General features: G+C 46.3%; 3 protein-coding genes across 5 annotated transcripts; 1 reads left to right on the top strand and 2 right to left on the bottom strand.

Annotated features, from left to right (window-relative positions):
- Positions 1-75: 75 nt before the first annotated feature.
- On the top strand, positions 76-3,612 carry LOC130527921 (lysozyme g-like). 2 transcript variants are annotated; one of them, XM_057036771.1, is made up of 5 exons: positions 76-277; positions 2,709-2,783; positions 2,895-3,091; positions 3,172-3,316; positions 3,390-3,612. In XM_057036771.1, the coding sequence occupies exons 1-5, from the start codon at positions 274-276 to the stop codon at positions 3,524-3,526; spliced, it is 558 nt and encodes a 185-aa protein (XP_056892751.1). In that variant the 5' UTR covers positions 76-273; the 3' UTR covers positions 3,527-3,612. The 2 variants fall into 2 exon arrangements, with proteins under 2 accessions (XP_056892751.1, XP_056892752.1); XM_057036772.1 differs by lacking the exon at positions 2,709-2,783 and having other exon boundaries at positions 136-277.
- On the bottom strand, positions 3,521-7,470 carry LOC130527912 (zinc finger protein Gfi-1-like). The gene is made up of 6 exons (XM_057036761.1): positions 7,261-7,470; positions 5,817-6,019; positions 5,509-5,729; positions 5,292-5,399; positions 5,056-5,221; positions 3,521-4,834 (listed from the first exon to the last, which is right to left on the bottom strand). The coding sequence occupies exons 2-6, from the start codon at positions 6,001-6,003 to the stop codon at positions 4,659-4,661; spliced, it is 858 nt and encodes a 285-aa protein (XP_056892741.1). The 5' UTR covers positions 6,004-6,019; positions 7,261-7,470; the 3' UTR covers positions 3,521-4,658.
- A 942-nt stretch (positions 7,471-8,412) lies between these two features.
- Positions 8,413-25,740, bottom strand: evi5l (ecotropic viral integration site 5 like). 2 transcript variants are annotated; one of them, XM_057036698.1, is made up of 20 exons: positions 25,558-25,739; positions 19,409-19,732; positions 19,086-19,275; positions 18,725-18,949; positions 18,391-18,465; positions 18,120-18,245; positions 17,857-18,000; positions 17,678-17,767; positions 17,404-17,501; positions 17,233-17,293; positions 17,060-17,113; positions 16,693-16,725; positions 15,464-15,604; positions 14,430-14,546; positions 13,599-13,739; positions 13,277-13,453; positions 13,041-13,187; positions 12,707-12,802; positions 12,526-12,621; positions 8,413-11,130 (listed from the first exon to the last, which is right to left on the bottom strand). In XM_057036698.1, exons 2-20 carry the CDS (start codon positions 19,648-19,650, stop codon positions 10,828-10,830), a joined length of 2,556 nt encoding a protein of 851 aa, XP_056892678.1. In that variant the 5' UTR covers positions 19,651-19,732; positions 25,558-25,739; the 3' UTR covers positions 8,413-10,827. The 2 variants fall into 2 exon arrangements, with proteins under 2 accessions (XP_056892678.1, XP_056892679.1); XM_057036699.1 differs by lacking the exon at positions 16,693-16,725 and having other exon boundaries at positions 25,558-25,740.
- Positions 25,741-25,862: the final 122 nt, after the last annotated feature.

Here is a 25,862-nt window from a genome sequence, read left to right as displayed (position 1 = left end):
TATGAGCAAGGGTTGGGTGGGTCTAAAGTTGAAAATGTAAATGTAATTTATGGCTAAGGGGAGACAAATAGCGGTTTCATATACTCGATGTTATTTGCTTTCACTTCGCTGAAGGGTGGTTTTTCAGATAAACGGCTCCCATAGAAAAAAAGGACGATGGAAACTCAAAATGAAATCGAAAGTAACTAGTGCTATAAATGTGGCATCCTGCATGAGAGGGCCACAAAGAACCGCACGGTCTGAAGAGGACAACAAGGAGAGGAAACCGCAAAGATGCGTGAGTATTTTACTTGCTCTTTTCTTGTCAATGGTCTGTTTATACTTTCACATCTGTCAAGGGAGCTCACATTTTTTCAGCATGCGAGCTACTTACAAAATGACCAAGTCAAAATGATCTACCCACCACAAAAATGCGAAACATCTAATTATTTTCAAATGTATTGAGGATTCTTTGTATGTTGATGTACCTTGCATAACCGAATGAGCCAATACAAAACACACATTATAATTAACTATTAACATTTTTTTGTAATTGCCTGAGTTTATTTTGATGACTTGCACTGAATTTAATCAGGCAGGGATGCATAGTCCAGACAGTAGCTGCTGTCAGCCAGTCTCAAGCACACTTCCAAATGTACATCAGTCATGGTAGAAGTATTTGGACTTAATAATCTTCATGTACTTTATAATCTTCAACGCACTTCGAAAATGACATCGTGGAAAAAAAAGTCCACCTCCCATTCCGTATGAAAGTGATGTGTTTTTGTCTTCTTACTTGGTTCCGCTCATTCAATTTGATGACCATAAGCTTTAGCGATGGCTTAAAATCAGAGGTAATTCGCTGAATAGCTTAGCGCTTAGCGCCGTTGTTTGCGCATGCGCGGCGACCTAACGGTAGTGGTGGGCAAGTGAAGCTTGATGAAGCGCTGAGGCTTTCCTCACAATTGTGCCGAACAAGATTCAAAGCTTCAAGACTTCAGTGATGGTGACATCTGGTGGACAACTGAAGCCATAGCAACCTCTAAAGAGCACGACTGAAGCACTGGCACTGTTTCAAACCCATGACACCAATAAAAGTTCATTGTGTGCTCATCCAGGCGTTTTGTTCATTCATACCAAATAACGATTATATCGTCTTTACAATAAATTATGCAGATGCTCACTCCCTTACCCTAAAACACATTCAAGATTAACCTAAATAATAAATGCAAATTATATTAAGGGTTCAGTGTTGGTTAAGGGTTTATTGAACACTTTGAGATTTACTTAAAAACTCTACTAAAAGTCCCCAACAGGATTAGAGATCCTTCCTACTTTGCAATGATCATGGTGTTTGAATTCAGAAACATAGTTTTTGTGTGTGTGAAGTGTTTTTAAGGAAAGCCTTTAAAGGTAATGGTTTGTCATTTGGGGACTTGTATGTTTGATTTGGAATGATTATTCATTGAAGCAGACAAGTTATTTCCTCTTCACAGGTTTTTATTGAGAAATATCATTTTTTCTTCGGTCTGCTCCTCTTCTGGCTGACCAGTATGTAAATATGGGATGCACAGATACTTGCATGCAGCTTTCCGCAGCATAGGATATAAAGTCTTTCGTGCCACCCAGTACTTCAAGAGATCCTCAGCTCTTGTCAGAATTTGTTGTTTCAAATATCTATGACAAGACTGTAAGACAATGAATGAGTAAAAAAACCTGATGTTTCAACACAACATCTACAATAATTAGACAAACACATACATATATACAGTATATATACGTATATATTTAGCTTACTGTCAGGATCTCAGTGTTGACAGGGTCATGATTGTCATCATGCCTAGCACGCAAGCGTCTCAGCATAGATGATGTGTTGTTGCCGTAAGACAACTCTTGTGTGCATTGCAAACACCGCACTTACAAGCAATTGTAATTTTGAGACTCATTTAAAAATACAATTCAATTATGGAAACATAAAATGTATGCTATGAACTGCATTATACCTTATTTGGTGCTATGACATCAAAATGATCCCAAACTTTAGAACGTCACTTGTTGGTGGTACTCGCCAAGAAACTTGCCAAAATACTCTAACTCTCACTCTCCAAATCTCTATCTCCTCACAACCCAACAATTTTGAAGCATAATAATGCATCTTATATAGCTGATATGCCATCAAACCACTCAAATCTGTCATTGGCTCAGAATGTACTGAAACGCCATGAGCCAATGACACGCACGGAAAGACTGAGCCAATGAAAGGCTTCGAAACATTTTGAAGCAATAAAGCGAAACAGCGAGCTTCAAACGTCATCGGTCACGTGACACCAGTGTTTTGACACAAGCTCCGACACAGCGTTTCGAATCACTCTGCTTCAGGAAGAGTGACACGAGCTCCAAAGCCTTGGTATCATTTGCCCATCAATACCTAAAGGTCAAAATTCAGTTGCCATCTGACTGGTTGCCCTGTATATAAATCAAGTGACGGGATGAATAGGCTGATATTTTTTAATGTCACGCCGCGATCGACCGGAAGATCGCGATCGACGTAATGAGCACCCCTGACATCTGTTATCTGCCTCCTCTGTGCCTTTGTTTACTGGTAGAAACCTAAAGTACTCTCTCACTGCAACCACTGCCTCTGAAAGACTGCTTGAAAAGATGGGGTAGCTTCTTTGTATTCCACTTTACAAACTGACAATATTGTAAATCTGAATGAACCCTTGTAGCTTACGGAGACATAATGAGCATAGAAACAAGCGGTGCCTCCGCTACGACGGCTGCGGGGGACAGACTTGGGCCAGGTAAGCGAATATTACCCGATTAGCTTAGAAAAGCATGTAAAGTTCCTTTTACATCATTCCTGAACCAGATTGTAAAAACTCAAATCTCACTCTGTGCTATTTCTGCCAAAGGCATACAAGGCTCGCACGAAATGGCAAGGATTGACTTGGATAGAATGAAAAAGTACAAGAGCATTATCAGACAAGCTGGACGGGAGTGTGATGTAGATCCAGCTCTCATTGCTGGCATCATCTCCAGAGAGTCCAGGGCTGGAAATCAGCTGGTTAATGGCCGGGGAGATCACGGCAGGGCCTTTGGACTGATGCAGGTAGGATCAAACGCTGCTGCTTCATTTGTGTCTCCTAAGAAAAGCTTCACCTTCATTCATTGTTGATCTGGTTTCTGCAGATTGATCCCCAAAATAGTGGAATTACACCAGTTGGAAGTTGGGACAGTGTGGAACACCTGATCCAGGCCACCAAAATCCTGCTCTCTTTCATCAAGGTGATCAAGAACAAATTTCCCAGCTGGAATGCAAACCAGCATCTGAAAGGTTTGTTGACCGACTGACACAAATCTCCGCTCCTGACTGTTTCCTGCCTCCTCATGTGTGATCATCTCTGCAGGAGCTATAGCCGCCTACAACATGGGTGATCAAAATGTCCGCTCCTATGACAACGTTGATGCCGCCACAACTGGCCGGGATTACTCCAACGATGTCGTTGCCAGAGCTCAGTGGTACAAGCGCAACATGAGCTTTTAAGCCAGGAAGGTGTCCGGAGTCACAGACGAAGCAGCTCGACTGCTCCACCAAAGCCAAATAAAAGGCATCTAACCTTAACAAACGCACTCTTGGTGTGGGTCTTTGTCTTCAATTTGACTTCAGTCATTTTACATCCTGAATATTTGATCAGGACACGCTCAGAATTATTGTTATTTTTTAATCTTTGCCATTAAACGTCCCCCCAAAGAAAAAAAATTGAAAACAAGAGGACAGGACCACCAGTATAATGTTTATTTTCATCCTGAACGGATTGAATTCACAATAAAAGGTTATTAACGTTACCCAGCGTAATACAGAATCAGATGTTCAGAAACTATTTAATGATGATTTTCAAGCAAAAACATGAAAGAAGTTTTTAAAATTCCAACAAAACACAACAGAAATGTACAAAAACAGCCAAATAGGACAATGATAACAACTTTGTTGCACTCCTTAATTTAGTGATTGTAGTTATTTTGTTCAAACCATCCAGGCTGAATAAGTAGGTCAAATTGCTCTCCTCGCCACAAATGTCATCATCGTGACGCACATTTACTTCGTGGAAAACTGTACCAAACACTTAGACCGACCAACTTTTCGCGGGCGGCCTAAAGTCCCCCTACTGGGCACCGGCATGAGCCTGGGAGCAGGTGCAGAGGTCGAATGAATCCGCCTCACGAGTTAGCAGGTTTTTAATGTCCCCCGATGTGACCCGGGCGGTGGAAGAAGCTTGAACATGAACTAAACTGGTAGATCTGAGGGGGAAAACCTGAAATACTGTAACAGATTTAGTTCTAAGCTGCAGACAATATGCGACCACGTGGGTTCAATGGTGTCTGGCGCCGTTGGCAGAGCTCAGCAGTGCAGCACGGGCTCACGTTTGCACGGAACCAAAGCTAAAGTCAGATGTGGCCTCTCCGCTCAGCGCCTCATCAGTCGTATCACAACTTCCTTTCTCTGCCGTTGTCATGGTGATGCTGCAGGGGGCCAAACAGGACCCCCCCCCCCCACCACCACCAGGGTTTCTCCACTCTTCATGTCAAAGGTAACCAGCCACGCGGCTTTAAATGGACCTGGTCTCCATGGCGATGACCCAATAACCGTCCTGGCGATAAGGCAGAACGCTGGGATGTCAGAGTCCAGCGTAGGTGCAGTGGTGGTGCCGCAGCTCGTCTCTGCGCAGGAAAGCGTGGAGGCAGCGAGGACACCGGTGAGCGCGGTCGTCCCTGTGCTTACGACTGTGGGTGATGAGGTTGGAGCTCTGGCTGAACGCTCTCCCACACACGTGACACACGTGGGGCTTCTCCCCTGGTGCACAATAAATGTCATCATCTTTAAATGTGCGTCTTGTGTCCTCTGGAGTAGATTATTTTGTTGTCCTCTTGCAGTAAAGTGGGGACAAGTCAATTACCACGTAGCATTTTACAAGTGTTTTTCAGTTTGGACAGAGTGGAGACATTTGGCAGCTAAGTGTTAGCATTAGCCTCGACACGGTCAGAGGCAGGCGATTCGCGGTGGCGTGGACGTACCTGTGTGGATGAAGGTGTGCTTCTTCATGTCAGACTTCTGGTGGAAGCTCTTGCCGCAGTACTGGCAGGGGTAGGGCCGCGTGTCCGAGTGTATCAGCAGGTGAGTGGACAGGGTGGAAGAGCGCTTGAAGAGTTTTCCACACACTGTACAGCCAAACGTCCTCTCCTAAAACAACCACAGACATATTGACTCTGTATGTGTGTGTGTGTGTGTGTGTCATATCACACATGCTGACCTTTCCCCTGCTGGCTTTGTGGGATCTGACGTCAGCTGGTAGCAGAGTCGCTTCCTGTCCATGGCTCCTGCGCAGGTGAATGTCCACACTTGACAGACAGGAAAACGTCTGCCAGGACAAGACAAGAGAAATCAGAGAAGTGCGTCAGGAGCTGAATGGACCCAACAGGCACGTGAGATCACCGTGACAGTCTAGGACTAATCCGGAGCATCCGTACTTGGCCACAGATGGGGCACTCTGGAATGGGAGTCCTGATCATCGGGCTGCTGCGACTCCTCAAGTCCCTCGATATGTGAGAGGACTGGAGGAAGTTCCCCCGCCTCACAGACAGTTTATTGGTGCACGGTGAGTTCAGGCGAGGCCCGGCCCGCTCGGACTCCCGCTGCAGGGGGAAAAACGTGGAATCGACAGCAAAGTGCGCCTCAGCGGAGCAACAGTCTGAATAAAAAGAGAGACAAGTTGACGGGCGGTTCATGATCAGGCTCAACTGCACCTAAAAGCATTGCGAGAATAAACTCGGTGCACCGTTCTGTGTTTCAGCAGCCTGGACGTCCCGCTGCGACGGTGCCTGAGGAGGGGCGGAGCAGGAGTCCCCCAGGGACGCGTCCCAGGACAACGTTCCATCCCCAGCGTGGTGAAAGGCGGCGGGGGACAGCTCAGGGCAGCGACTCCTCACGTGGGCCCCCCGCTTCACCAAGAAAGACCGAGGCATCTCAGAGGGGGGAGCGCTGCAGCAGGACGTAGGATTATCCAATCAGATGATATCAGAACACAAGAAATTAAAGTTTTATCAATGAAAACAAACATTTGTAGTCAAGTCTGTTAGTCTGTTCAACATTCTGGATCCCACAGAGGGGTATTATCATTATTATTGCTGTTGTTATAACATTAATCATTATTATTGTTGTTGTTATAACATTAAGCATTATTATTGTTGTTATAACATTAATCATTATTATTGTTGTTGTTATAACATTAATCATTATTATTGTTGCTGTTATAACAATCATTATTATTGTTGTTATAACATTAATCATTATTATTGTTGTTATAACATTATTCATTGTTATTGCTGTTGTTATAACATTATCCTTGAAACCTCGGCGGTGTTAATCCCTCGTTAGTGCAGATAACTATTACTTTTTGAGATTTTTGGCACAAATACTGTAACGAAATGCATGAAAATAACTTGAATTTTTTTTCCACCCAGAAAGTCTTGAAACACAATAAACTACCTGAGACTTCTTGGTTGTTTTGCACGTGTGTTTTCATCATTCTGACAAAAAAATAAAATAAGTCCTTTTCTATGACCGGGAGGAAAAGGCTACACTGGTTAAACGGTGCTGAAGTGTCATGTGGCAGCAACGTTGCGTGTCTGTCGCTGTCTCGCTCGAAGCTGGACGGCAAGAAACCACGAAGCACAGATGGAAACAGTCATCAGGCCTAAAAAAGGCACCTCACCAAAGTTTGAGCCATTAAACTCTTTCAAACGAGAGAGATGGAGATTGAACTTTGGCCAACTTTGCACAGATCCGCGTTGATCAGTTCGATGCTCATTAACTTTGGAGGAGAGCTTAAAATGGAGATTTTAATGACGCGTTCCAATGGATCGGATCCGACCTTTTCCACACAAACGCCATCGGCTCCACGCGTGATGTTAACATATATCTGTTGTGTATTTTGTTGTCTTTTCTGTTTGACATCTCACACCAATTCAGGCTTTTCTCATGAATTCTTTTCTTTTTTTCTTGAGAGTGAAGATGTTATGATAACCCCTGCAGCAACTTCCTACCATAAATAAAGTTGAATAAAGAGCATTAAAAACCTTAAAGTAGACTTAAATATACATTTAGATTTGGAGGATGAATAAATTGAATCATGTGACCATAATCTAGCCAGTTTTATTAGTCTTTATGAAACAACCAAACCAAAACTAAAGCAAAAAAAGGGAGACATTTTTACTACTCACCAGATTTTTGGAAGGTCGCCCTTATTCTCGCCTTGTCGTGACAAAAACTAGTAGAAGTACAGTTTGAGAGGTCTCGGGTGTCACATGTGAGCGGCGTGCTCTGGGATGGATTGTGAGCCGCCAACGTTTGTCTGAGGGTCGGTGTGATGAAAGTAACACAGGATGAGGAAGTGTTCTGAGTCTTTAGAGCAACACACACACACACACACACACACACACACACACACCACGCACACACACACACCACACACACACACACACTCACAGCGCACAAAGAGACAGGTTGGCTCATAAACCAAACTAGGCTGAAACTGTCGAAACCTTCTGTCGACACTTTACAGACGCACCAAGGTCGGTTTGGGAAGCAGCTAATCGCACATTTCTGACTAGTAAATTAATATATTAGTGATATTTTGGCGACACTTTTAAGGACACCAAGCAGTGGAAACAAGCCTTAGTAGGGTCAAATGCTAAAATCTGGTCTTGCATGTGGTCTAAACTCAACACCTTCATCCAGCGAATCACACATGAGAACCTAAAAACGAAATCGTACTGGTATCACTCCACTACATTCACAATCTACTCTTCTGCATGTTTCAATAAAAACAGTATTCTTTTTTAATTTGAAGCGTGCACATGTCAAAAATAGTCACCTCTGCTAGCCAGCATGAACAATTAGCAATAAATATGAAACTTATTAGATATTGGCAGTAGATTTGCTGACATCAGTGCCATCAGGATTATTTGAGGTTGTAAATGTCCCATATGAAGTGAAAAAGTCCTTGTGGTGTACCATCATCACACATTTTCTATTAGGTCACCCTAAAGGCCAAGACTTTGTAGCTGTGAGAATGTCTCGTTTCAAAATAATTACTGCTAATTTTTGGTAGGATACATTTGCATGATGTCCATCACTGCTTGTAGCATTCATAATGTGCCAATCTGCTGGGTTAGGCTACCTGCTAACTTCAATTACATCACATTTATCAAGAAAAAAACAGGAAGTGTGTATACTGGTAAATTATGACACTTTTGTGGCCAAGCTGCATGACATGATAATACAAATACACAACTTTATATGGAGTCACAATTCACAGAAAGTTTGGCATTTCTTTGTTATGTTAGCCATAAAAATGAAATCAAGCACAAAACTTTGCAAAGGCGCACCGTCAAAGTTTATTTTGTATCATCGTACAGGATACGGAACACTGATATTTCTTTCCTGTCATAATGGAATTTATTTTTACTGCATTTTAATGCATTTGATAACAACATGGGCGGGACTGCGAGACAGAAAGAGAGGGTGGACGGGGGTCCGTCGGACAGCCGTCTCCACTGAGAAGCAGGACGTCCTTTTCCCCTCCGGCACGTCTGCATGACGCTGTGTTGTTTTACCTCAGGGGAAATTTTTTAAACACCTGGAGCAGCACAGTGAGCTCATAATTCCACCAACACTAAATTCATATCCTCTACATGAGTGTTTACGGGGGGAAGGGGGGGCCGCAGCAATTATTTTATTTTTTCCCTCCCCAGAAAGCGTGCCCACACTTTTAACATCACACACGACCTGTCCCGTCGGGTTTATGCAGTAATACTGATATCAGGAGGTAACCACAGGAGTTATTTTACAGATGAGCACGAGTGCCATATTGAAAACTAACGTATTAAATGGTTTGATCACAGTAAATACAAAGACAGTGGCCCAAACCAGAGATCTGAACCAGCACGTATGCAGTTTAAATAACTTTTTAAACTTTACTTTTTAGACTGTAACAGCTTCCATAGGTCAGAGGTAAAAAAACAAACAAAAAAACACTGCTTTAGGTTACTTAATCAGATTATGATTAAGGAAATGGCATATATTCATTAGTCATCATGAATAGACATTTTTAAAACTTCTAGTCATTTAAATACAAATCCAGCCTGGAAGGAACACAAGTGAACATTTGGTAACGTCTTTCTTTTGCCGTGACGCTGCATTCAGTCGTTTGATGCCACAGTGACCACTAAAAAGCTGTTAATTGCAACAGCCGGGTGGGAAAACCAACATCCTCTTTAGCTGAAGGCTGATTTTGGTAGCTCCAAAAATCAGCCCTTTACCCTGAACCAGACTCATACATCTGTGGTGCTGACAGAGGCCCTTAAAGAGCCAATCCCAAGGTCAGCCCGAGGTCCCTCAGAAGAGTAAAATCTATAGAGAAAAGAATCTATTATCTTCTTCATGTGCAAAAAACAAAACAAAAACCGTTTGATAAAATCTTCACTTTCGCAAGCTTCAGGAAACCGACGCATAGCTTTAAACTCAAGGACATACAGTTGTTCCTCATCAAGCATTTCCACAGATTATCCTGTCCGATATGTTTTCCCCCGCTCTCGGTAGCGACGGCGGCCTCGCTACGCTCTCAACTGCTGCGTTTACTGTCCTATATCATGAAATTCCAGCCATGAGAGCAGGACACTGCTGAGCGGGAGTTGCAAACTCTAAAAACTGTGTGTTTAGTTGGGAAACTGAGATTTCTTTCTTTCTGGGAAGGACTTGAGCCAAGCTACACCCGGTAGCTTAAATACTAGAGAGGAGCAAAACCACCCAACGAGGGGTTGAAATGGTTGATGGTGCGAGCGCACGTGGGACCATTCAGATATGTGCGTAGGCAAATCCATCCCTTTAAGTCGCGCTTACACATCATAAAACCTCGCGTTTGAGAAATCCCAACGGTTTCCACTGGTTTCGAGGCATCACTGAAGAGTCAGATTAGACATTTTCGGTATTTGTCAACCCGTTCTGTGGCGGCGCTAAACAGGAAGTTTTGCTAACCTTAGCTACACGGGACAAATAAACACGTAACGTAGACAAATGAGAGAACAAAAAAAATCATAGCAGCAGGTGTTTCCTTCAACAGGTCGCCGGTTGGCACAAAGGACGGCGTAGAAAGTTTGGCCTCAGTGTGTATAAAAAAATAAGAAAAATATCAAAATAAATTACAACATATAAATAACAACAATAATTAACAAACGAAAAGATTTGGCACCACTGTCTTCCTGTTTTTGTAGGTTATTTGATGCGAGCCGTCGCCAGAATTCGCTTGTTTTCCTGTCGAGGTGAACAGAAAACACAGAAAACGCGCACGAGTATAAGGAGCCGCTCCAAACACCCCCGCGGGTCCGCTCCTGCACGTCGCCGCCAGCTTTCCAACCGAGACGCACGTAGGAGGACCAAGTGTTTTGACCCGTTCTGACGGGGGGGCTGAGGAGGGACGGACGGAGCGGGTGGGTCCAGTATTCAGTTCTGGGGACGAACAACAGTCGCACATTCAGGTCCGGCTGACCTCGAGCGAGATCTGCGTGACTCGGGTCGGGGACGGATGCGGATGATTATGATCCGCGTGGGGCTGAGGGGGCGGGGACACGATGGCCGGCGGGTTGGGAACTACAGGGTAACGGCGCGGTTAGCGGGAAATGTCCAATCGCAGGAGGGCCGGGTGGGATAAATGGGCCCAAACAGTCCGTCTGTTCCGCACAGATCCGGCCTCCCGCGAGGTCAAACTGTCAATTTGACGCCTCTGCCTCTCAGTCGTCGAGCGCCTTGGCGCACACCATGCTGCCGTACAGCTGCTGGGGGTCGGGGGGCGTCCGCTCCTCTGCCTCGCTGTCTGTGCTCCCTTCGCTGTCCAGGTGGGCGGACGGGTGACACTGCACGGACAGCGGCGGGTAGAGGGCGTTGGCAGGCAGCGGGCTGGAGAGCAGGTCGTCGTCCGAGCTCAGGTAGTCCCCTTCGGCCGAGGCGGGGCTGGTCAGACACAAATCCTGGTAGGCGGAGCTTCCTCCTCCGCTGCCCCTGGGCCCGAGCTTCTGTCCTCGCAGTTGCCTGTTCTGAGCGCACATGAAACGGTTTCTTTCATCAACAGTGATAATAGTGATCAGCGGTGTCACGTACGCGTAAACGGGCGTCTGGGTTTAAAGGGGAGTCGAGCCGCTGGTTTAGTAAACTCAGGCGTTGTGCTTTCAAATAACACGCTGGGGTAGGATGATGCTCTCTTTTGGTCGGAAAACGTCACATGCCGAGAAGAGGTTTGGGGGAGTGAAACTCGCATCCTGGTTACAGTTTCGGGGCTGTCCAAATAGGGCAGCTAAATTTGAGCAGCTAACCAGAAATATGACTTCCCTGAACTGGTTACTAAAAATAGACGGCGGCAGCTTTAAATCTAAAAATCCTCCAGCTGCTCTTCCTGGTTGTTTTACATTTCGTCCGCCGTTGTCGTCGCTCAAATCGCCACGCTCACGTTACAGAGTCAAACAAGCGCGTCCAACGATGACTCATGACAAATCTCAGAGCTTTCAGCCCCCAGTCACGCATTCAGGCTTCCTGTACAGCAGTGGGGGGAGGAGGGAAACCAGCGGTTAACCATTGGAAATGTTATGACTGAATCTGCCTTTTCTGCTCTGAGGTTTGTTTTTTTCTCGGCACTCAAACAGGTGAAAAGCAGCTCATCCGCTAGCAGGCCGCCCGCTTCCAGTCCGGCCGCATCACGAACGCGGCGTTGCGCCCTGTTGACGGCGACGCCAACCCTCCTCGAGGGCACTGATGCAAATTTGGGTCACCTGTATAAAGCTGCAGCTTCACGATGAGCTGCTGCTGGTGGGGGTGGGGGGGGTAGCGGAGAAGCAGTAAAGGGCAGGGCACTCTCACACGCTGCTGCTGTCACGCACCGACACTCTCTGAATGAACAAACTCAGACAGGCTGGCGGCTGAGAACGCGGAGCCTCGCGGGAGAAAAGAGGGGTCACGGGAGGTTGTCAACGAGTCGCCTCAAAAGGAAACGGAGGGGATCAGGAAACAGGAGGCCGCAAACTAGAGCGGCGCTCTCGATCTCGATCATTGAATCAAAAGGCATCCGTCTTTAGATTTTACCCTGAAGATCAGCAGCTACGACAACCATGGGGGACAAATAAACAAAACATGCACAACTTAACATACAACTACGCACATAAATATAAACACACATCTGTAGACATTAACAATAATGTGTAGTGATGAATTATCAATCATCTATGAAGGAAATTCACATTTATATAGAGTGAAACCGTGAACATGCTTGCATGTATCTGTAAATATAAATTAGAGGTGTGCACGTCTAACGGGGTAAAAGAGACCATCCTATAGATGAGGCAGAGCAGCTGATCAGTATAGGGGCAGGGGTGGCAGGACTAGAGGCAGAATTCCTCATGCATAGGGGCCCTAGTTTAGTGCGTGCGTGCTCGTCCAACCTCGTTCTTGAGCTCCGTGATCTGGTTCTTCATCTGGTTGATGTACTGTCTCAGGTCCGAGTGGTTCAGCTGACCTTTGACCAGCCCCTCTTCCTTCTGAGGAAGACATTTTTCCCCCACACAGGTCACACATCTTCAGTCTTAGCATAAACCTTAAACACACACACACGGGAATATTTACCTGTATCTCCAGTTCAGCAACCTTCTGCCTGAGTTCGGCCATGGTGGCCATGCTGTCGGCTTCCCTCAGTCGAACTGCCATCACCTCCTCTTTACTCTGTGAGAGGAGAGGGGGGGGGGGTGATCTTTAAAAGCTAAAGAGGATGAGATGATTCCACTGATGGTTATTGATGGGGTGCTACAAACAGCCTTCATCACACCTGCCCTTCCCTGCAGCTCAACCTTTCCATCATCCAGACAGCACCGCCTAATCAGTTTTAAACGCTCTTCTGCCCGTGATCTTCCTGCAGTACCCCCCCCCCCCCCCCCCACACACACACACACACAACACACACCTTGCAGTCCGACTCGGCCTGCTTCCTTTTCATCTCGCTGAGCTGAGTCTGCAGAGCTTTGTTTTGGTTGGCCAGCATCTGGAGACGGTCCTGCAGGCTGGAACGCTCCTGCTCATTCCGACCAATCAGCTTGCTGTGGATCTGGTTCTGCAGAGGAGGGGTCATACGGGCGCCGTTACCACCATTTGCAGCATTTACGCGTCCGGTTAGCGTTCCCTCCATTAGCGCATTCACACCTGGCTCTCCAGCTGCAGCGCTTTGAGCTTGACCTCCCTCAGCTCGGCCTGAGCCTCGGCCTCCCTCAGTCTGACCGTCATCAGTTTATCCTGCAGTTCGTTCATGGCGTTCTTCTTCGGCGATTCCTTCCAGTGACCGCCGCCGCCGCCCGTGCTGCTGCCCCGCGACATGTGGAGCTGCGGAGAGCGCACGAAGGTGTGACCGTGCCGGTTGCTCGTGGCCTGGGTTCATGGCCAACATCAGGGTGAAGATGAAACTGATTTTAAGTGTGTGTGTGTGTGTGTGTGTGTGTGTGTGTGTGTGTGTGTGTGTGTGTGATACCTGCCAGCGCTGGTTGAGCTCACTGACAGTGTCCTGCATCTCTCTGAAGGAGCGCAGCATCTCCAGCTCCCTCAGCTTCATTTGCTTCACCTCCTCCTGCAAAGCGGCGACGTTGTTCTCGTCGGGCAGGCTGCTGCTCCTCTGCGTGGGCAAACGTGTTAAATCGACATGATGGATGTTCTGGACGGTTGTCTGGGTGTCTAAAGTGCGTGATGGAACCCAGTCCCTCCTGGGCGGTGATCCTGCCGGGTTTTCTGTCCTCCCAGGCAGAAAGCAGCTTCCACCAGGCAAGTGAAACTGAGACCTAGGTCAGAAAACCCGGCTGGGATTCAACCGTCCCACTAAGTGCGCAGATTTTAAAATCCCGGGTTGATTGTAAATGGCTGTGGAGCAATTTTTGCAACTCTAAAACTGCTTTAATTCAGCCACAATGGAGAGTTTGTGTGGAGGTTTACTCCAGAAACCTTCCTGGAGGTGGACTTCCTGCTGTGTTTCAGGTCAGACCCCTGAGCTTCAGGTCAAGACCCGATGGCCTAATGATCTTCTGGTAGCCAACTTCACTTTGACAAATTCTAGTTCAGTAATTTCTTCACGGGGTGCTGAAATTAAAGTCAGCTTTATAGAAAAACCTATGTCATCACATTATGTTGTCTTCAATCTATCAGGAAGGGGGGAATACTATAATACTTTCTTCTCAGCACCATGAAGATGGAAAAGATACCTTGACCAGTACCTTGAAACCATATACATTAAGTTGCCATCTAGCAGTGGTGCCTGTAAATACTGAACCCGGTGCACCCTGTGATCCCTGTTCTCCCCCCGATAACGCACCTTCTCCAGGTCGAGGACTTTATCTTGCATCTCTTTCAGCGCTCCCAGGAGCTCTGTCTCGCGCAGCCTGGACTGCTCCAGTTGGGTCTGCAGACTGGTCACAAACGGCTCCGAGTACTGAAACAAACGTCGGCGGTGTCAGAAAGATACTGAAAGGTCAGAAGAATGAACTTGTTTGTTCCCCCCCGATACTCCAGCCCACCCCCCCCACCCCCCCCCATACTCCAGCTACACGGTGCAGGAACTGTGGTCAGTTTAAAGAGATTAGGATGCACAACTGTATTTCTGTGACTTTTTGAATCCATTTTTGGAAATAAGAGGAAAAAGGATATTCTCCTAAAATGCTCTCCTTTTGTTTAACACCCCTTTTAAGCTGCATTACCTCATCATTTCTTTATTTGCATTATTTTTCTTCCCTCCATCCTTAGATTCAAGTCTAGTCTCCCATAATAGCCTCTTCTATATTTCCTGTCACACAAGTTCTTCGCACACTCCGTGACGCAATCTTTAACTCTAAAAAATGCAAAAAGCGTAACTACAAAGGAAAATAACAAGGCCTGACTGGAAATAAAAGACTTTCCTATGATGCAAAATTGTAGAATGCTTGAAATTAGGCAAGTACATCGCGTGTGTAGAGCAGTGTTGGTTTGTCATTTGGAGAGTCTCAGTTTGGGTCATCAAAGAGGCCTGTGGGCGTCCGTAGGTGTGTGAACTCTGCTGGGTGATGGGTGCCAGAAATCTGAGTTGGAATAAAGATGTGTGTCTCACCAGAGCCACCAAAAATAAATCACTGACGCACTTTTGATGGTAAATTTGAACTTCTGATGTCTGGTTCAGACATCAGAAGGCTTCGCTATGAGCTAAATGCGCTAACCTGACCCAACTGCTAGCTAAACACTCCTCTTCTCATCTTTAATGAAATCATAGCTGCGGGTTTGACGCCCCTCCGTCCGAACAGTAAAGATTCAAATGAGAACTGTGGCGTTCCGAGCATCAAGCATGTGAGAAACATTTGCCGGGCGGTGGTTTTTAACCTTCTGTTGCTGCAGCTCTCGGATGGTGTCTTGTGCTTTTTCCAGGCTCTCGCTGGCTGTGGTGCACTGCTGCCTCACCACGGCTAACTCCCGCTTGATCACGTAGTTCTCCTCCGCCTCTTGAGCTCTCGTCACCTGACCCTGGAACGACACTCAAAATAAGAGCCGGACGTGTTAAGGAACATTCTTCTTTACCAACAGGCTATCGTAGCTAAATGATAATGACTGTGCAAGTTGAATAAGATGCATAAAGATCTAACTGGATGAACAGAAACAACCACTGGGAGGCTTTTATGACTTTTAGATAAAGTTTAGCTTTTGAGGCTAAACTAATTAGCGTATATATACTAGAAACTATTCCTGAGTTTGACGATTTGACGTTTAATCACAGTCATTAAGGATTTTATTCTGACGGCGTTTCTTCCTAGAAGAGGATAGTTTGCCTGCATCTTTCCAGTTTTTAATGATGTTTGGACAGTTCGGAACCCGATTCCATTTGTTTCTTTAATCCAGTCAGATCTTTTGATGCAGCCGATGATTTGACTCTTCTTCACCAGACCGACATCTTTTCCATGACCACAGGACGCTTGTTTCAACACGGTTTTTGAAGAAATGAGAAGCTGCTTGTTGCGTCATTTGAGGTTAAATAACAGCTCAAAGATAATCGGCCGCGTATGAACCATCCAATAAGAGGCTCTGAGCTATTTGCTTACTTATTCCAAGTGGTCACTTTATTTTTATTTTTTTTAAAACTGTGGTTTTCAAACAGTTTAAATAATGTTCAGCTAATTTAAGTGAATTCACAGTATGATAAGGGACGACACAAGCGGGTGCTTGTCATCACACATCGTTTGATTTGGGCATTTCGTCATTTTTCCACATCCTAAAATCTACACGTGGAGTTGCAGCAGCTTTGGTAACAAACGCTGAAAACTCCAAACGGCCGTTTATGCCCAGAAGCCTCCGTCTACTGGGATTCAAGCATATTTCCCAAAATGTCAGAATGGGTTTAGGGTTGGTTTACAGTCACATATGGATAATTAAAGGGGGAACCACATATTTACATGCCACATGTGGGGAGTTTACACTCTCATATTGGATTAAAAACACATGCATTCAGAAATTATAGGATGGTCATGCGTGTTGTCTGATTAGCATGAAGATGCAGGAGTCCAGAAGGAAAAGGAGGAGGAGGAGAGAGGAAGGCAGCAGTGGTTACAGTACTCTACCTGGATCAGCCTGTCTGCCAGAGCAGCGCTCTCCTGCAGCCACGGAGAGGAAGAAGAAGGGTGACAAAAAGTGATGAAGAGAGAGGGACAGGCCGAGAAGATAATCCATCACAAAACAGAGGAAATCCAAGAGAAAGAAAGAAGCAGATTATGAGGACTCGACCCAGGATTTTGATGAACCCTCTCCTGGTAGAAAGAAGCTAGAAACCCCCCCCAAACACACACAAACACACCGACGCGGTGTTCATGGCGAGACCAGACCAGCGAGGCCTCAGCTGGTTCGCTCCCTCTGGGGGACGCTGTTAAACCCTGGTTTGTTTAACCATTGTTGACTATTTAGATCAACTGATAATGAAAGCTCTCTCACCTTCTCTAGAGTCTCAATTCTCTGCTTCAACAGTCTGTTTTCTGTGCGTAACCGCTGAGAACACAACAGTAACGGGAGTTATTCGCCGAGTAAATCACGTTTAATTGTTTAAACACACACACACACACACACACACACACACCACACACACACACACACACACACACACACACCTTGATTTCGATCTGTTCCTCCATTTCCTTGTTCTTGATCGTGGTATATTCCTTCTCTAGTCTGAAAGAAATGATTGCAGAATGTTGATCAGCTTCCTGTTTACCTTTAATATTGTTATTATAAGGAATAACCAGCGTCTGTCGGACAGAAATCATGACTTTCAGTCCTACTTCTTCATCCTCTTGGGGTTATATTTGATCTGGTAGGCCCTGAGGATCAGCTTGTCAGGGCAGCTGTCAAACTGGTGAGGAATCACCTTCTGGAAATGCTGGAGGACAGAGACGGAAACACAAGATCAGAACTCTCAGAACTGAATGTTTATGAGGAAACATACTCATAGCGTTTGCTCGTGTGCAAAAGGGGCAAGTGGGAGGTCAACATTGAACTTGTGGTCAAGTCTATCCATGAAAATAATAAATAAAGAGCAAATACTGGGACGCTAACCTGGGACATGCCCTCCATGTCCAGCTGAACGAGGTCCGTTTGGTTGTACTGTAGAATGGCCAAGCCAACGCGGAAGATAATCTCTAGGCCCTGAAATATCAAGTTTCATTATTTATCTACAAAAACAGGTCACATGCTTAAAAGAAAGCGCTTAATTCCAAAGCAACATTTTTTCCTACCTCATACATGAAAATATCAAAGATGCGCGTGGCAACAGGCAGCGGGAGGAAGGTGAGGAAAAGAGTGAGGAACCAGGAAGAGGCGTACATGGATGTGTGAAAACTCTGGGATCGGAAATGGAGGTTCAGCTCCGGCAGTTGCTCCTTAACAAGACAAATTCGAATGCAAATTTAAATCAGGGACATTAATGTTCTCCATAAAAACAAAGTACTGGTCGCCCCCTGGTGGAAAGAAGCGATACTGCAAGAGCCGCCTCCTTTACCTGGAGCAGATATTCGAACTGGTAGATGCAGAGACCCAGTTCAGCCATACTGGGCTTGAACAGCTCCCTCAGACGGTACTCCTGCATCAGACGCACAAAAACACAAAACGCCTCCTCTTCTGGCATCTGAGCAGAGTGTGTAAAATGTCAGTTTTGTTAAAGGTCACTCACAGAAATATTGTAAATCTGAGTAACACCTCAGACAGCACGTGCACGTTCCAACACACTGAATTCAATGCCAGTCTAGATGCTGGATTCCTGAGAGCATTACCTGCATTAGCAGCAGGCCAACAATGAATGCACTTCCTTGACAGTAGCCCACCTCTCGATCCACCAGAGAGTATGCCTGAGTACACACATACAAAGTTGTCATTTTTTTATTTGTTTCCTTTACTCTTCCTTTGCTTTATTGATATTGTGCATAATTATGATATAAAAACGATAACTTGGAACTGGTGCGAGCACTGTGTTACCACAAGAGGCCACCAGGGGGCAGGGATGTTACCAAATTTGGGCTTTGAGGCAGAAAAGTATGGAAAGGCCAAACCGCTGCAGATGTGAAGACTGAGGATTTCAAAGCTCCATGTGGTGCGAACAATTCTTGCCTTCATGACGTTGAAAAGGACCTCCTGCCCCAGGCTGTCCTGGCCTTTGAAGAACTCGTGCTCGGGGTAGGTGCGGGCGATATCTCTGCGGATCAGCTTCTCACAGGGCGACGACATCTTCAGCAGCTCAGAGTACTGGTTCTTCACCGGCATGTCAGTAGCGTTACCCAGCAGCTGCCAGACAATGGCCCGGAAATGATGGGGAATTCCTTTCCTGATCAACTCCTGGTCAACAAATGGGGGACAGTATTTTGTTGATCTATGTTGTGATGTGCTTGAAAATATCAACAAATGGTGAATAATCTTCACATGTGCCCCCAGAGAACACCCACAGCACAAAGAAATGCCTCTGAATCCCCACCTTTAGGAGTTTGTCCTTCTTGCGTCTCCACTCTTCCCACTCGTTGACGATGCGCCCCCACAGGATCCAGGTGTCCTCCTCCAGGTGGGACAGGTTGGAGGAAGCGGAGGAGCTGGACACCAGCGAGGAGCCACTGTTGCGTCGCGAGCCGCTCATTGATCGCATGGATTTGGAATCCGCCTCCAGCAACCTGCGTCCAGAGAGGGTCGACCAGAACGAGGAGCTCAGATTACACGTGATGGTTAGAGATGAATCCGATAATTGATATTGCATCATTACAGTATCACATCCAAGACTCTGCTCTTGTTGGCTTCAGAACTCACCTGTTCTGCTCCTCCAGTTTTGCCAGCAGCTCCAGTTCATCGGGACTCAGATTCTCAGAGTCTGCTGGGGACAAGGCCGGTGCCGAGAGCGCTGCATCGTGAGAGGAGGAGTCGGGGCTGAGCACTGGGCTTCCTGTTGACAAGGGGTCTTGGTCCATGCCAGGTGGTGAGGAAGGACACTCTAACTGGGGGAGAACCCCAGCAGAGCTCTCTCTCTCTGGACTGCAGCTGGGAATAGACATGGTGGTCTGAGCGTGTCTTCGGTGAGCTGAGATACTGACTGACTGGTCCGCTGTGGAGCCAACTGATCAGGGGTCTTCAAACCTGTCGGGGGGTCAGAAAACGAGATGGTTTTCTCCAACTCGAGAAAGGAGATGGTTTCTGAGTGGCACCGACACACAAAACTACCAGATTTGTGTGGATATGAGTCTGAACGGTGGCTAATGTGAGTTGTGAGGTTAAATTTCTGTCAGATTTTCTCCGAACCAACAAGATTTCTTGTGAAGCCATCAAACAGAGAGCAGATCCTCCGTTATCCGCTAGTCAGCATCACTGTGCAGGTTGGTCAGATCGAAACCACGATTCTGACTCAATATACGATTATAAAATGTCAGACGCCTCGGGCACATGACCCCGGCCTTGATCTAACCAGACAGGAACAATGACACCACCCACCTGCGTCTGCAGGCTCCATTCCCTGGTGTGAACAACTAGGACAGGAAGCAATTCGTGTTAGTCAGCGCCATGACATCATCTGGTCAGAGAACTCCTCTGTCACTGCAGACAGCCCATAATATAATATAACAGCGTCTTAGGTTTATGTGACCTCCGCATCAATGAACTAATCAAGCAGGTGACACATTAATCAGGCTGATTTCATTTAGTGAGACACGAGTGTAATTTAATGATAAAGAGAAACAGGAAGTAGAAATAAAACCCATCTGATCCTGGGAAAAATCCAAGAAAAGTGCCGGAAAAATGAACTATTGTTTGCTGGCAGAAAGGATTCGATCCATGAGGACTCAGAGAAACGGTCAAACTGTATTAGGAGTGTAACGAAGCCATGAAGGTGGAGAGAAACACGGACGGGCTCGTGGAAAACACGAGGACAAGCAGAGGAGGAAAACAGCCCGGAGGAGCGGAGAAGACGACCTCTCCAACCGGAAAACAGCGCTGAGACAACGAGCGCATTCATGCAGAGGGAGAGAGCCGTCCCATCAATAACCATTAGCAGATCAGTGAGGACAATCCATTCTGGACAAACGGAGGGACGCTACGGTGGGGACAGAATGTTTTCACACAGTTGTTCACCCTCACGTCAAATCTAAAAAAATAAAATTCATTTATTTCCTCATCAATCTACACACCGGACCTCGGGAGGACCACCCGAACCCAGAATTTAATGTGAATCCGTGGGCCGATGAAAATGGTTCTGTCTTTCCTGCGTCTTTGTCTCACAAGGATCCAAAGAGCCCAGTTTTTGGCGCAGAGCTGCATCAGCGGTTGTCGGGCTGAAACCGTCTCCAGCCTTAGTTACCCCTCGGACCAAGACAGTTCTCCCCCAACCGGATGTCCCGGTTGACCCAAACTTCTTTCCTCTGAGAATGATGGAGGTTTTGAGCTCTTAAAAACAATAAATGCAGCAGAACGTCCAGATCTGTGTCCCGCTGGGTCTGTGTCCTGAGTGGAGAGTGATGAGGAAAATAATGATTTCTTTATTTTTGATGCGAGGCGCCGCCATAAGAAGTTCTAAAACATGTAAGAGGGCGTGAATCCTGTCCCTTCCCTCTGATTTTTGTCCAATTAAACTCTCGCTGCTCCGTCATGGTTCCGGTCAGCTGACAGATGGGTTCTGCTGCCTCAGGCCCGGAAACATCTGCTGCAACCTCAGATATTCCCCTCGATCCCATCACAGATGCCGACTGAAATCTATGTATTGGCAGGATTACTAACCTGGAGATGTTGGTAACCGGGTCTTATTATTACTACTACTATTACTAATAATAATAATGTCCCTGACTGGCGAGACATGCAGCATTGTCCTGTTGTGATGTCCAGAGAGGTTACGCAACCTCAGTGAAAGATACAGCGGCGTCAACTAATCCCCCTCCAGATTATGAGGTAACTCCTGAATAATCAGCCTTTCTGGTTATGACCAGAAGCTCTTGTTAACTGTTAACCCAGGTGGACCGAAGGTGTTTGACCGTCCCAAACGAACGGCGTTAAATAAAGCTTAGTGTTCACTGTATAAGCAACATCAACGCAAAACACAGGACAATTCTGCATCTTTCCATTGTCAAAAGTCCTGGAACCACGTATGAAGACAGTGGTGTGTTTCTAATGCAGCAGAACCCTGAGGAGCCGTCTAAAGAAAGAGACGATTGTTTTCCCTTCTGACCCTTCTCCTTATATCTCTCTCTCACACACACACACACACACACACACACACTCAAATGTCCTATTTGCTTCTCCATATTTTCACGTTACGCCCGTGATGCACCTCTAATCACAAATCGTTCACCGAGATCATAAAGAAGTATTTCAACGTGCAGCCAACCCTCATCAAAACGAACGTTTTAACAGCCGAGTTTTGTTTTTACGGCGTTTTAATGGTTTCCTGTTGCTTTCAGACGCTGGAACAACGCGACGGGTCACATTTCACCGACTCACCGACGTCACGATCATGGTTGCTACAGAGCTCCGTCCCAACACTCCTTAAATACTACAGCAGAACTGCTCCGTGTAAAGGTGGTGATGCTGCAGGTTGTCACCGCCGCACTGAAGACACGGGGTTAAAGGGGACGCCTCAGGGTTGGCGCGAGGCGTTTTTCTCCCCTCATGAATCTGACCATCACAACATCAGGAGACGTTTCCTGTGTCCTTCTGCAAGTTCTGTTCAAATCCCCGACATTCTCGCCACATTTAAACGCAAAAACGCTCCCATCCACGCGTCAGCTGACGACGTCAGGACTACAATGCATGTGTGAACGAGGGCACCAGTGGCTGGATCGGGTGTAGCCCATCAAGCCTCCCCCACAGATCCCCGCCTCAGTCTGAAAACAAGGTCAGATTTAGAGCTCTATTCCAACTTCAGGGCCACTTTAAACACCCAGTGTGGTGTCCTCGACCACGGCGAGACGATTCTGGTCGACATCAAGTCCTGCACTGGGAACCGCTGCGTCTCCAGTAACTCCTCCTTTGGGTCAGGCTCCTGCCGACCCGGGGAGCTTGTTTAGTGCCGACAGGAATAATTTGTTTTATTGGAGCAGGAGGTTTGAGGAAGCCACTTGTTTATTTTGACGCTAGATAATGGGATACATAGACAGACAAATTATCATACTTAGGGGGTCGTCTAATCGTTAGGTCACATCTTAGTTATGCTGTTATAGGCCAAGGCTGCCGGGGTCCGGAAACATGATCACCTGACAGGCCTCTGTCACCCCACTGGGTCATGGTTTCCTCTCCTCTCCTCTCCTCTCTCCTCTCCTCTCCTCTACCCCTCTCCTCTCCTCTCCTCTCCTCTCCTACCTATCCTATCCTCTACCTGTCCTCCCCCTCCTCCTCTCTCTCTACCCAGGCGGCCATCAGCAGGAGGGTCCCCCTACATGAGCCTGGTCCTGCTCAAGGTTTCTTCCTGTTAAAGGGGAGTTTTTCCTTGCCACTGTTGCTTGTCTGGGGTTAGGCCCTGGGATTCTGGAAAGCGCCTTGAAACAATTTTGATTGTATAAGACGCTATATAAATAAAGATTGATTGATTGATTGACATACTGGAATAAAGAATGTCCATAACGTGGTCATTATGGACAATCTCTCACAACACATTTTTAACTGTCTCTGTTTTGCCTACAGGGCAAACTGATCCATTAAGGACGCAGTCGTAGTTCTCCATTTGACACATCAGGATGCCGCTAATTGATTCGGATTCCGGCTTTAATACAACAATTCCCGACATTCTGGTCTTCTAATTATCCGACTCGCAGCTCCAACCACCCACTTCCCAATCAGCTGACCCCAGAAAGAGCCAAGCACTTTCCTCCCTCTCCACATTTGGATGCACCCAGACAACATAACGGTAAAACTGACCACATAGCGGGGTTGAATTTAGGGGGAAATGAGACAGCCAGCACAGATGAGGTCCTGGATCTACTATATTCAGTGATCAAACCTGGCTGAACAGCCCTCCTGCCCCCTCCTACACTAATATCCATGTGTAGAAAGGATCCAGTCCTTCAACGTCCTGGGCCACATGGAACTGGCCGATTAACCTTTATTATGTACTGTTTTTGTGACTTCTCCAGCCAGGAGATGGCTACGCCTGGGTCCCACTGGTTTCTGACAGTGTTTCCGGGCTGGAGGGGGGGTTCTGCTCAAACAGCAGGTCCTGAAGCTACCATGTGCTTTAGAACCCTGCTGATGCAGTGTTTAACTACCCTGATTCTTCTCATTGTGCTCAGTCTTGCCAGGATGTTGCGTAGTACCGAATATCGTCTACTTTCCTCATTAGCCTGGTTGCAGACCTGCTTGGAGGCCGCAGTGCTGCAACCACCTCCTTGTTTGGCCACAACCTTGAAAACCACCAATGTGGTTTTGATAAATGAGTATATCCGTCTCCAGTTCCGGAATAATAGTGTGCAAACCTTATCAGTTAATCACGTTTAAATGAATAACGTGAGAAGATTAACTTGAACCAGAGCGTCGTTTTGAAGATGGAGCCGACCCTCTCACACGGACGCCGTGTTCATCCTTATCTCGGGCGAACGCTCGCTACGAATTGAATGCTTATCTTTGGTTCCTGATTGACAGTCTTGTTTTAGTTTAAACGACTCTGTTTAAGGCTGTGGCGAAAATAGAATTCCCCCTTTTTCCAAGTCTGGTGTTCAGCACACATTAAGCCTGTTAGATGATATCCACATTCAAGTAAGCAGCTTAGAATTCCCACATTACCACACAGGCACTGGAAGAGCAGAGACCTGAGGACATTGTGCTATACTCACACTCAAGAATAACAAGACATTTTTAGGCTGTGGCACTGGAGTGCAAGGTCACCTGCAGAATGTGACAGTCCCACTGAGTTTCTTTGACAGTCACATGTGTCGGATGCTGTTAAATGTGTGATTAGATTCCACAGATGAGCAGGAGTCTAAATGAAGAGATGAGTGGCCCATTACTCAGCAGGACACTAAAGATGGAAATAACAGTCACCACAATAAGAGAATTCCTTCCTTGAATGCCCTCCCTCTCTTAAAGTGCAGCAGGGAACCCCTCCATTTTGTGACGATTCAGCAATATCCTTTGTGCATCAACATCATATCGAAAATGTCATTCTGCTATTGATCATGTGACAGATTTAAAATACATGAATGTAATGGGGTTTTTTTTTCGTTTCCCCTGATTAAAACTATGTTTGGAACATGTTTAAGCTGTGATTTATTTATTTTAGGCAAGATTATGAATCAATGTTTTGGCTACATATTTATTGGTCACCGTCAAAATTGACCTCAAAACGTCTTTAGGCGCGCACACAAGCGCAACTCGGATGCGACATTAATACATTTATACGTGCAAATAATTATCAAATGTTCTGTGGCTTAAACGTTTCAGGCCAATCATGAAGCGAGCTGAACATTTTAGCAATTTCTCTGTCATACTGACTTTGATCATGTGAAAAGACCAAGCTCACCTCAGTGTCACATCGTCGCGTCTTTAAATGGTGCACAACATGACACAGTAGATGATATTATTTAACAACTGGCGCGTCCTCCCTGCAAACCGCTTTAATTTAATACTATAATCACAGTAGCTGCATGAACAGTGCAGCGTAATCACACACAAAACGGTGATATAAATGTTGTTTTTTTCCAAGGGAAAAATTAATGCGCAAATAGATGCCATTCCAGATCAACAAAAACCTGGAAATGCATGACAGCTCGTTCTCCCGGCCTACACGCATGCGGATCGAAACAGGCCCGCATGCTTTAAAGTCAACTCATGACTCGTTTGGATGAACATCTCTTGGCAAAGGGACACATCATCCCCTCCGTGCAGCATCAACTGCTCTGCATCTCACCACGACACCATTGTGAAACGACGACAGTGCGCCGATTATAGCACCGCGCCGCACTGCAACGCTGTCGAAATAAATTGCTTACCTGAACGCCTCTGCCATAACCTCAGCGGTACGTTTATCGACACCGGCCCGTCGCCAACGCCTTTTATTTAAATGCGTTATCAGCTAATTAGAATCTTAATAGACCACCGAGGACAAACGCAGAGAGGCAGAAGCGCTGCTTGCCAACAGGCAAGACAGGCGAGGACTTGAGACCCCCGGCCAGCAGGGGGCGATATGCAGCGCCGGTGCGTTTAGTGTAAATAAACAAGTGAGAGTGGCTCCATCGATTCTAAATGAAGGAAATTATCTGTAGACAAAAGTAAAACAAATGAGGGATAAGGACAT

The sequence above is a fragment of the Takifugu flavidus genome, chromosome 6, assembly GCF_003711565.1.
Source record: "Takifugu flavidus isolate HTHZ2018 chromosome 6, ASM371156v2, whole genome shotgun sequence".
Taxonomy (NCBI): domain Eukaryota; kingdom Metazoa; phylum Chordata; class Actinopteri; order Tetraodontiformes; family Tetraodontidae; genus Takifugu; species Takifugu flavidus.
Note: the sequence above shows the minus strand (reverse complement) of the source record. Positions and strands in the feature narration are given on the sequence as shown.